Source organism: Neomonachus schauinslandi, chromosome 10, assembly GCF_002201575.2.
Source record: "Neomonachus schauinslandi chromosome 10, ASM220157v2, whole genome shotgun sequence".
Classification (NCBI taxonomy): Eukaryota; Metazoa; Chordata; class Mammalia; order Carnivora; family Phocidae; genus Neomonachus; species Neomonachus schauinslandi.
The window spans coordinates 21,137,085-21,148,874 of NC_058412.1; the positions used below are offsets into that span (position 1 = coordinate 21,137,085).

Consider the following 11,790-nt stretch of genomic DNA (forward strand, 5'->3'; position numbering starts at 1 on the left):
ATCTTTAAAAACCACTTTCAGGTTAATAGGCCAAAACACAAAATGTTTGAATAAAGTGATTTCTCTTGAGAAACGCGTTCTGCAAACGCACTAACTACATCTTCAGGGTAGAGCTTTCTTTTTTTTTTTTTTTTTTTTTAAAGATTTTATTTATTTATTTGAGACAGAGAGAATGAGAGAGACAGAGAGCACATGAGAGGGGGAAGGGTCAGAGGGAGAAGCAGGCTCCCTGCTGAGCAGGGAGCCCGATGCGGGACTCGATCCCGGGACTCCAGGATCATGACCTGAGCTGAAGGCAGTCGCTTAACCAACTGAGCCACCCAGGCACCCAGGGTAGAGCTTTCTATTGCCAGCCACAGGGCGCCCGAGGACGAGGGTCCGATCTCTTAGAACTGAGCACCCGCCCCAGCAAGCAGAGGGCAGCAGTTCCCGCCTCCTTTAACTTCTCCAGGTTCCCATTGGCTGATTCCTACCGTCGATCCGTCACGTCCCCGCTCTCTCCTCCTATCGCCGCGCGCCGCTAGCCTTCCGGCCTGTGCTCTCATTGGCCCTCCCCGCAGTCGCTCTGCGCCAGGGGCGTTCCAGAGGCAGCCACTGGGAGTTGCTGAATTCGTTTAAAAAACGCCGCCAGTGAAGTGGCAGCGCGGGCCCTGGAACCGCGGCGGCGCGGGGGGTGGCCGGAGCACTCACCTGGTCGGGGCACGCGGCCGGGACGTTCCCGGGCTTCTCCCCGGACGCCAGCTTCTGTCCCCGGACCCCGAAGGCCGAGAAGAAGCCGCGGGGCCGCCACCCTCCGCGCCCGGCATGGGCCCGCGCCGCCGGACCCGCAAGCCCGAAGTCCCGAGGAGGCGCACCGTGAGCCCGGCCCCCGGCCCCCCCCGGCGGGGCCCCTTAGGTAACCGGCCGCGGCCCCTTGCCCTCGAGCCGGCCGCCTTGCAGCCTGGCTGTGATCCGCTTGCCCATTTCACAGACCAGAAAACCGAGCTCGCTTGCGGAGCCCGGGTCCGAATCTCCCGACTTCCGGCTGGCGCTCCCCTGCGGGCGGGCAGAGCCCTGCTGCGGGTGCACCTGCTCGGGCCCGGCCCAAGTTCCAGGCCCCACAAGGGCCTGGGGAAAGCAGTTCGGAGGAGGAGAAAGGATGGCCCAGGCGGCCTGGCTCCTAATACTAATTCTTGCTACAGCTGGCATTTGAGTAATTGCCACTAACCAGGCACTGTGTTCAACTCCTTGCGTGAATTATCCCAACTTTACATTGTGCCCATTTTACAGATGAGGAAACTGATGCACAGACAGGCCCGGTAACTTGAACAAGGTCACACAGCTTGCTCCAGCAGTCAGGATTTTTAAGTGTTTGTGCTTTTTCTAAGTTGCAAAATTATCGGCTGCTTTTTGGGACAATTTCAAACAATTCTACTTCTGGAAGGTGCCCTTCCAGGTGTCCTTATGCGTGTGTGTGTTTCTTCAGTAGTGGCGTTGTTGGGCATTAAGTAGAGTGCTCTCACCTTGTTCCCTTCCTGAGGTTTTGGGCCGTGAAAGAAGACAGGTCTGTGGTCCTGTGGTCTGGTGGATGGGAGACCCACGGAGCAAGAACTGTTCCTTGGGGCAGCAGCTGTTTTACTTGTCTCCTGCTCCGTAGTTAAGAGCAGGGTGAAGAAAGCGTATTATGGGTTATTTTCTTTCCTGAACCTTAAATTTTTTTTTTTTTTAAGATTTTATTTATTTATTTGACAGAGAGACACAGAGAGAACACAAGCAGGGGGAGCAGCAGAGGGAGAGGGAGAAGCAGACTCCCTGCTGAGCAGGGAGCCCGACCTGGGGCTCGATCCCAAGACCCCAGGATCATGACCTGAGCTGAAGGCAGATGCTCAACCGACTGAGCCACCCAGGCGCCCCTTTCCTGAACCTTAATAACCTTTGCATCCAGCCAACTTGCTGAATTCTCTTGTTAATTCTATTGTTCAGTTGCTTTGATTGAAATGATTGAGTAGGTTATTGTCTGCAAATAAGGACTTTTTTTTTTTTTTTTTTAAGATTTATTTATTTGACACAGAGAGAGAGCACAAGCAGGGGGAGCGGCAGAGGGAGAGGGAGCAGAGAGGGAGCAGACTCCCCACTGAGCAGGCTTCATCCGAGGATCCCTAGATCATGACCTGAGCCAAAGGCAGACAAGACGCTTACCCGACTGAGCCATCAAGGCGCCCCTGCAAATAAGGATCTTTGAATCTTCTTTTTCACTTTTATATATTTTATTTCCTAGTGTATTTTATTAATGAGGTCCTGAGATTAGTATTGAAATAAGAGCAGTGTTTTGGCCATCCTTGTCCTGTTTCGTTTCTTTCTTTCTTTTCTTTTCTTTTTCTTTTTTTTTTAAGTAGGCTCCACGCCCAGAGTGGAGCCCAGCCTGGGGCTTGAACTCACGACCCTGAGATCAAGACTTGAGCTGAAATCAAGAGTCCCACGCTTGACCGACTGAGCCACCCAGGTGCCCCCCCCCACATTTCTATTTTTAACACAAATACTGTTAAGTATGTTGTTTGCTGTTGCTTTGCTTTTGCTTGTGCTCCTGGTTAAATTAAACGTTTTATCTCAAATGGACACTCAGCAGGTCCTGGCAGCCCTGTTTTCCATTCTCCCCATTGACTATTCCATACCTTTTTCTTCAAATTCCTACAACTCCAGCCCCCCAACTCACTCTCAGCTGATGATGACCTTGTTGCATGTCTGCTTCACTGAGGAAACAAGCCTCCAGACTGCATTCCCCTTATCTTCTCACAACAGAGAACCCCGGTCTCCCCTTTGTATCAAAAGCCACTCCTGCTACATGGGCTCTTGGTCATATTTTTCTCTCACCTTTGCTGGGCTTTCTGTTAGCCTTTCCACCTGCACTTAGAATTAAATTCATACTCCTTACATTGGCATTCCACAAATGTGCTCTGCTCTTTCTGATCTAAAGAAAAAGAGCAGGAGTGTTTCCTGTCCCCACACCTCTGTCTCTCCTAGTCCCCATTTCTATCTAGTGCCTTTCATAGCCACCTTTTTGTAGACGGCCAGACTTAAGATGACTTAAGACTTCGCACGTGTGTGTTTCCCCTCTTCCCAGGCACCCTGGAACCCATTCCAGTCTGCCTCCCCACAACTGCTTCCCCTCCTTCTGGTGCACGTGAGGTACTCTTGTCAAGGTCACCAGCTACTTTAGTGTTGCTAAATCCAATAGACACGTGTGTGTCCTTCTCTTGCTCTGAGAAGCATTTGACACAGGGGGCCACTTTCTCCTAGAAACACTATCCCCTTGGCACACACTCTGCCGTTCCTGCTTAGTGTTCCTTACTGCCTGTGCCACCTCTCCATAACAACTTGATGTTGGACTCCTTGCTGTCCTTCTCCTTTCTTTCCTTCCCCAAGTGGTCCCATCCACTCCCAGGGCTCTGCATACCACTCCTACATTGACCACGTTCATGTTTATATCTCTAGCCCAGATCTCTCCTCTGACTCCAGATCCCCATATCCAGCTGCCTTTCCACATGCAGGCCCTGGGTTTGTCAGTGGAACATGTCTAAAACCAAACTCTTGATTACTCCCTTCCAGTCTTGTCAGCTGCAGTTTTCCCCATTTCAGGAAATGGCACAAGCATCCCCTAGTTGTGTAAGCCAGAAACCTGGGAGACCTGCTCTTATCCCCAAACACAAGTACCTTCGGGCCGTTCTACCTCCAAGTCACATCCTTCATCACACCACTTGTCAGCTCTACTCCCACCTGCTAGTCCCAGCCACCAGTGCCCTAACCTGGCTGCTACTCTTCTTGCACTCTCGTCCCTCGCCGCAGCTGGACTCATCATTAAAATGTCAATAGAGGGGGCCTGAGTGGCGCAGTCGGTTAAGCGACTGCCCTCGGCTCAGGTCATGATCCTGGAGTCGCAGGATCGAGTCCCGTGTCGGGCTCCGTGCTCAGCAGGGAGCCTGCTTCTCCCTCTGACCCTCCCCCCTTCCTGCTCTCTCTCTCTCGTTCTCTCTCTCTCAAATAAATAAATAAAATCTTTTTGTGTTTCTGTCAGGTAAATAAATAAAATCTTTAAAAATAAATAAATAAAAATAAATAAATAAAATAAAATGTCAATAGATCGGGGCGCCTGGGTGGCACAGTTGGTTGAGCGTCTGACTCTTGGTTTCCACTCAGGTCTTGATCTCAAGCTTGTGAGAGCAAGCACCATGGTGGGTGGGCTCTGCGCTCAGCGTGGAGTCGGCTTGAGGTTCTCTCTCCCTCTGCCCCTCCCCCTGCTCATGCTCTCCTCTCTCTCTCAAATAAATAGAGAGAGCATGAGCAGGGAGAGGAGCAGAGAGAGAGGAAGAGGGACAAGCAGATTCTCAGGACCCTGAGATCATGACCTGAGCTAAAGTCAGACTCTTAACCGAATGAGCCACCCAGGTGCCCCAATAAGTAAATCTTTAAAAAATTAATAAATAAAATGTAAGTGGATCACCTCTCTGTCTTGCTTAAAACTCTCCCATAGGGGTGCCTGGGTGGCTCAGTCGTTAAGCGTCTGCCTTCGGCTCAGGTCATGATCCCAGAGTCCTGGGATCGAGCCCCACATCGGGCTCCCTGCTCCGCGGGAAGCCTGCTTCTCCCTCTCCCACTCCCCCTGCTTGTGTTCCCTCTCTCGCTGTGTCTCTCTCTGCCAAATAAATAAATAAAATCTTTTTAAAAAAAAAGAAAAGAAAACTCTCCCATAGCTTCCCATTACTTTGGGATTAAATCCCAACTCCAAATGTTGGCACTGCAAGACCCAACAATTGAGTATCTAACCCCAGTTCTTTCCCATGATCTCTCTACTTGGTTACTTTTCATAACCACTTGTTCCGGGGCCGGATTTCAGGTCTTCTCTTACACCTCTGAGGCCATTAGGCATATTTCTCTCCAAGTCTCTTTTTTCTCTGTTAACTCAGATTCCTCCAGTATTGATTATTTTGTTTGTTGAGTTTGGTTCCTTCCTTTCATAGTGTTGTCCTTCTCACATTGGTGAGATTTGGTTGTGTTCATCTTTCCATTGTCTGTGACTGCTGTGTCTGTCTATTAAAGGCTGCCTCCAAGTGAGTGTGGATTGTGGACCAGTGGCAGGGGAGGCAGATGCCAGGAGCCTGACTCCTGAGTGTGGGGCTTCCCTCCTAAATGTCACCGGTCCCCTGATCTCTGGCCCGCGTTCCCCACCCAGAGATAACATCTCCAGTGCCCGCTGCGTGGCACGGGCAGCTCTGGATTGCCTCACTGTCCCCATTTGCTCATGCAGCTCTTCTAACACTTTGTAATTAGGTCACTATTAAATCCCTCCTGTGGATTTACTACTTGGTGTGGCTTCTCTTTCCTCGGTTGGACCTTGAGTGAAATTTCTGAAGCTAATTTTCCCCTTCAAAATGTTAGTTTTTGGGGCACCTGGGTGACTCAGCCGGTTAGGCGTCTGCCTTCGGCTCAGGTCATGATCTCAGGGTCCTGGGATCGAGCCCCGCGTCGGGCTCCCTGCTCCGTGGGGAGCCTGCTTCTCCCTCTCCCTCTGCCTGCTGCTCCCCCTGCTTGTGCTCTCTCTCTCTCTCTGTCAAATAAATAAATAAATAATCCTATTTAAAAAAGTGTTAGTTTTCATGGAGGTTTGTTCTCTTTTTATTCTTTGTTCAGCTGAGCGGTTTACTGATTTTTGTTGTTCCTTGGTTTTATTTATCTAACGATCGTACTGTTTTTTGTTTTGTTTTGTTTTACTCTCTTTTCCATTAATTTATTTTACTATCTTGAACATTTGGTTATCTTCTTTTGGTGTATTTTAATAATTCTCTTCCTAACACTTGAGTTGAATACTGAGCTCAGCTGCCTTTTCAATCTTGAGCCTGTGCGTTTTCTTCTAGTACTATTTAGCTGTAGCTCATAAGTTTTGAGATGTAGACTTTTGATTCACTTCTAAATAGTCTAATGTCAATTAAGTTTCCTCTTCAACACAAGAGTTAGAAGTTTTTTGTTTGGTTGGTTGGTTGGGTTTTTTTTTTTTGGATTCTTGTGTTTTTAATTTCAAATCAGAGAGTTTGGCTTTTTTGACCTCTACTTTTGGGAATATTTTTAAGATTTTTTTTCCTTTTTTGTTGTTGTTGGAACTGGTCTTTGAGCCAAAGGCTCTGGCTCCATAGCCCAATGGCCCAACACAGGGACCGAGTTATGCCACGTCTGAGGTCCCTTCTTGGCCACAAATAAGCTCTGGCCAATTGTCTTCACCTCTTTGGGCCTCAGGATAACTGAGACAGGGAATTGTGCTAGAGAACCTCTCAGATTCCTTCTAGCTCTTAAAAAAAAAAAAAAAAGACAACGTAAAATAACTGAGTTTCCAATCTAGATGGGAAAGATAGAAGAAATGACCAAAGTACTGCGGGGCTCAGAGGAGGGATGGGAATCAGGAAAGGCTTCATGGAAGAGTTGGCATTTAAGATAATACCCTCAAAGGATTTTTATTGAGGATAAGATCCTCAGAGGATCACTCATTCATTTAACAAATATTTATGTAGCATCTATCCACTGTTCTCCAGTTGCTGAAGATAATCAGAGTAAATGGTAGACTAGTGATCTGACAGTCTGCCTGTCGCAGCCATGCTGAGAGGCACCACTACTGACCGCGACCCTTGCTGACACAACTCTTTTGCCCAGGCACTCCCTCCCGTCAGCGTGGTCCCCGGAGATCCCGGGTTCTGAAGGAGATCCGAACGCTTCAGAAGAGCACAGCCCTGTTGATAAGGAAGAGCCCCTTCAGCCGCCTGGTGAGCTCCACCAACCCCCATGCTGCCTCCTTTCTTTAAATCTCCCAGGTAGTGGGGACCCATTCATCTCTTGCCTGAATGGCTAAGGGAACCTCTTCTCTAACCTGGAAGAGGACTCTTCATCTTTGGAAACCATGAGCCCACTGAAGGCACCTCTGGTTCTTTATGGAATTAATTTCTAACCCCCACCACCTCTGAAACTGTGCCCTTTGATTAGATAAATAGGAACTCTCTCATCCATCCATGCTTTGAGCTCCCGTCCTACCCTGGGAGATACCCTTCCTCCTCTCCCCACCACTAATAGGACTGATGCCAATTCCACAGCTCCCAGGAGTTGACACCAGCTACTAGTTAGGTCCTAAGATTAAGGGCCACAAAGGTATCACGGAAATGATTCATAGAAACTCATGGAGAGAATCTTCCCCTTGAATCTCTCTTCTTTTACTGTCTACTCCTCCCCACTCCCCTCCTCCCTTGCTCCCCATGCCCCTCCTTCACAGGCAAGAGAGATATGCGTTACATTCACTCGCGGTGTGGACTTCTCTTGGCAAGCCCAGGCCCTGTTGGCCCTACAAGAGGTAAGAAGGGGGCCCAGGTACGGTTGGGTGGGGACAAGGGAAAGGCATTCTGGAATTCCACAGGGCTGACTGAGGCGTGCCACACACTGACTCTTGCCTCTTTAAAGACAGCATCAAGGAACACCCGGGGTTTGGAGGCCGGATCCTTGTGTGGTGGTAGCAGAATTCCCAGGCACAGTCCACCCTCATTCTGTGGGCAGCGTTTCAGACAGTGCTGGGAGCCCTCAGAGACCAAGGGCAGCGGGGCTCCGAGAACAAAGCAGCCCATGCCCCGTCGTATGTCAGTCTTTGGACTTGTCTCTCTGCCCCCAGGCCGCAGAAGCATTTCTAGTTCATCTCTTTGAGGACGCCTATCTTCTGTCCTTACATGCTGGCCGCGTTACTCTCTTCCCGAAGGATGTGCAGCTTGCCAGGAGGATCCGAGGCATTCAGGAAGGGCTTGGCTGAGCCCCTGCCCCCATCTCTGTAAGCCTTTCCTGCCCGCCGCAGAGAGAGCGCCCTTTGGGAAAGAAGCCCCCAGCCTCTCATCCCTGCGATGGGAGTTCCTCTGAAGGAATTTCCATCCGTGGTCCCTTGCTGTCTCACCTTCCCTTTGTTCTCTAGGAAAGGTCTGACTTGGTTTTAGCTTGAACGCTTGGGGTTCTATGGCTCCTGACCTTTTGTACAATGTTAAATAAAAGTATTTATCTATGTACTAATGTCCAGACGACATGAGTCTGTTAAGTTCAGCCTCTGTTTTACAAGGACCAGATGACTCATTGTGATTAAGAGAAGTTTTGCTTTTGAAAATGCCTTGGTAGTAAATGTGATACCTGACTTTCAGGGATGACACCAGAGCCTCTGTCTGGAGCCAGGAACAGATCCGTGGAGGGTAAGGAGGCGTCTGGACTCACTGTCCCTGAGCAGGGTGCATGCAGCTTTTGTAATTGGTTCTTTCAAGGAGAAAACTGTGTGGCTTTCCTCTGTAACAGAGGTAATATATGAGAAAATCAACAGCATTCCAAAGGACTGAGAATTCTTTTTAGATAATGAGACTCCAAGGTTCGCTTCAGTTTGCAAATGATTCACATGACCGCTGAATGATTTTGAAGACATCAGACTTTCTGGGCTATGGAAAAAATGGATATTTGCTTATTATTTTAGATCTTCCTGTACCACTTACATTTTTTGCCATACGTATATTTACTTTTCTTTGAAACATAAGGGAAAAAAATAAAAGGCGACCACTTCGTTCAGTTGCACAGAAGAGCCTGGAACATCTGCCCACAAATCTGTCCTTCGGTTAAGCTCACCTGAGCAGCAGCAGCAAGTGAGGCATGGACCGTGCCTGCCAACAACTGTGTAGCTTTTTAAAAAACTCAATTGGGGTTAAAATAGAAAATCTTTAAGTCCTGATGTTCTCGTTCCTTTGAGTAAATTCCTGTCAAACTCATTCAGAAATTTGTAAATCATAGACGACATCATGATTTATACTTTAGAATTTTTCATCCCGGGATTTTAAAGTGCCTTTTCAAAGTTTTTACAGGTGTTTTTATAACTTCTTTGTGGAGAGATAATAAAAAATAAGAATATTTCTTTGATGAAAAAACTGTAAAGCAAAGTTAGTTACTGCACGTAGACATGCTACATTTTTGGTGTGTTCATGTTCAGTTCTCCATTTATACGCCGTGTTGCAAGCAGCCACCATTTAAACAAGAGAATGGAGGGATGTGTTTTGGGCTCCAGTGGAGGAGAGTGTGAGCGGATAAAAACCTTGCCCTTCTGTTGCAACCGAAAGCAGTTGAAGAGATTTCCAGAGAAATGGAAAGGGCCACTGGAAGACTTTTAGACTTTGCATGTGATGGAAATGATTAGTGAGGGTGGACCTCTGACAGTGATGTGTCAGGTGACCAAGTTCCAAGACGAATGAAGGGAAGGACCAAGTTCTGTTGTTGAATAAATTTTAACCCTTTGGGAAAACCTCTTCTTGTTCAACATCAAGTCCTATTTATACAGACATTCGAATAAAGTGTATCTACTGATGAATATATTTAAAGTTCTTGTCAGTATTATTAATTAGAAGATTATAGTCTGCCTTGGGGCGCCTTGGTGTTTCAGTTGGTTAAGTGTCTGCCTTCAGCTCAGGTCATGATCTCAGGTTCCTGGGATCGAGCCCCACATCGGGCTCCCTGCTCAGCAGGGAGCCTCCTCCCTTTCCCCACCCCCACCCCCCTGCTTGTGCTTTCTCTCTCTCTCTCAAATAAATAAAATCTTAAAAAAAAAATTATAGTCTGCCTTTAGTTTTCTTTAAATTGACACCTCTGCTCTCTTAAAATTGTACTAACCACTGGCTCCTGGCTGGCTCAGTCACTACAGTATGCAGCTCTTGACCTCGGGGTTGTGACTTCAAGGCCCAAGTCAGGCAGGGAGACTACTTTTTAAAAAAAATTTTTTTTTAGTAAATTAAATTGTACTACCCAGGACACATGCAACACATACCACATGCCAGGCAGGATCCACCAGGTGGAATTTACAGGGTAGCATGAGAATAAGTAACTCACTTGTTTTTCTGGATGATTCCATCCACATTATCTTTCCATTTGATCTTTTATTTCTGCTTTCACCTTTTTAATATCTAAGAACTCTTAGCTTTGGAATGTTTCTTTATCACAGTATCCCAGTCCGTCAGTGTTTACTCAAAAAAACCGGAAACCAGCCTAGGTATTTCAAACAAAGAATTTAATGGAAGGGATTGTTTAATTAATATCAGGAGGACTGGAAGAGCAAACGGGAGAGGATGCTACCCAGAGATCAGGAAGCCTCCGGCGCCTGCAGCCCACACCACGGCCGCTCTGCTGGAAGCGTGCCACCCCCCCCACCCCACCCCCGCCAGGACTCTGTTAGAGCCGCACTTGCTACTGAGCGGGAACTCAGGCAGCCCTGCTCCAACCAGTCCTGCTGACGCCACCACTGACCCCAAGGATGCCCTGGCCCTCCTCTGCAGCTTCTGCTGCCACAGGCCCTGCCAGACTGCAAAAGGAAAATGTCTCTTTTTTCTTCCCACTTTCCAGGCCCCACCAGTATTTTCCACTGGCAGAACTTAACCAGAAGCAGCTGCAGGAGAGTCTGGGAAAACGATTGGCCGCCTTCTAACCCCCTTGTGTTACAGAGAACTTGTAGGGTGAGAAAGGAGCTTGGAGCCTACAGAAACATCATCTGCACACGTCCCCAGTCTCATGGGTGTAATGCCATTTTAAGGATATTTATTAGGATTTTTTTGTTACTGGTTTTTGTTTTTGCCACACGGTCTCTGTGTTTTCCAAGTTGATACTTTTCCTGTACAGACAGGTCTCTCACTCATGATGGGACTTGCCTGGGAGCCTAGCTGGGGAGTGCCTCCTGGGCCCTTTGCTGGGGAGCCCCGTTCTCTCTGCTAGCCGGCTGCCCTGGGGAGAGTCATCAGCCTGCAGGGAGGAGAGAGGCCTAGCTGGGTCTAGTTGCTGGCTGGAAGAGAGCTGAGGCAATCCGTATTTAAAATCCACTGCAGGGGCGCCTGAGTGGCTCAGTCGTTAAGCATCTGCCTTCGGCTCGGGTCATGGTCCCAGGGTCCTGGGATCGAGCCCCGCATCCGGCTCCCTGCTCGGCGGGAAGCCTGCTTCTCCCTCTCCCGCTCCCCCTGCTTGTGTTCCCTCTCTCGCTGTGTCTCTCTCGGTCAAATAAATAAATAAAATCTTTTAAAAAAAAAAAATAAATAAAATAAAAATAAAAATAAAATCCACTGCATCCTTACTCTCCTTGGCTTCTCCCCATCCCACACCAGAGCCCCGAACCCCAAGCATCCAGACTTGTGCTGGGATGGGGAAGAGAGTCACCCGGTGAGTGAGGGCTGGGAGAGGAGCACCGGGGGAGCTGCCTCCTCAACAGTGCAACCGGTCCTCCCTCCATTAGCCCGGCTCACGCACACCTAGTTGCAGAGGGACTCGGCGCTCCCAGTACCTGAGCCTTGTAAAGATTTTGCCGTGTGGGTTGTGGTGGTCCTCCCTTTCCGCCTGCTAGCTGAGGATCCCACTCTTGTGGGTCTGTGGGGGCTGTTCCTATCATCCATCTGCCTGCCAGCTTTTAGGACTTCGGTACTGTTGGCTCCTCTCCCCATCTCCCCATCCCTGTGGATTCATGCTGAGCCTCTGACTGTAGAGAATTGCAGATTGGCAGCTGTTAGCTTTCTTCACAAGAGAAAGGTGATTCCACTATTTTCTGGGTTCTAAGTTTGCTGCTGAGAAGTCAGCCGTCAGTCCAACAGTTGCCCCTTTGAAGCTAGTGTCATTTTTCTGGTGATCTCTCCTTAAAAGATTTTTCTTCATTTTTGGTATTCTGCAATGTCATTATGACCCGTCATGTGTGTGGATTTATTTTTATTTATCTTAACAGCATTCATTGGGCTTCCTGGA

The 11,790-nt window shown here is 48.5% G+C and overlaps 1 protein-coding gene across 2 annotated transcripts; it reads left to right on the forward strand.

The window, feature by feature from the left end:
* Nucleotides 1-751: 751 nt before the first annotated feature.
* Nucleotides 752-9,376, forward strand: CENPA (centromere protein A). Of its 2 annotated transcripts, XM_021697601.1 has the most exons (5): nucleotides 752-895; nucleotides 6,676-6,785; nucleotides 7,286-7,363; nucleotides 7,676-7,828; nucleotides 8,187-9,376. In XM_021697601.1, exons 1-4 carry the CDS (start codon nucleotides 805-807, stop codon nucleotides 7,808-7,810), a joined length of 414 nt encoding a protein of 137 aa, XP_021553276.1. In that variant the 5' UTR covers nucleotides 752-804; the 3' UTR covers nucleotides 7,811-7,828; nucleotides 8,187-9,376. The 2 variants fall into 2 exon arrangements, with proteins under 2 accessions (XP_021553276.1, XP_021553275.1); XM_021697600.1 differs by lacking the exon at nucleotides 8,187-9,376 and having other exon boundaries at nucleotides 7,676-8,071.
* Nucleotides 9,377-11,790: the final 2,414 nt, after the last annotated feature.

What these genes read in the sequence shown, in the direction of transcription:
- CENPA (XM_021697601.1), top strand. Translation starts at nt 805, where the DNA reads ATGGGCCCGCGCCGCCGGACCCGCAAGCCCGAAGTCCCGAGGAGGCGC. An exon ending in CCCCCGGCGGGGCCCCTTAG is followed by an intron (nt 896 to 6,675) that starts GTAACCGGCCGC and finishes TCTTTTGCCCAG; the next exon opens with GCACTCCCTCCCGTCAGCGT. An exon ending in CCCTGTTGGCCCTACAAGAG is followed by an intron (nt 7,364 to 7,675) that starts GTAAGAAGGGGG and finishes CTCTGCCCCCAG; the next exon opens with GCCGCAGAAGCATTTCTAGT.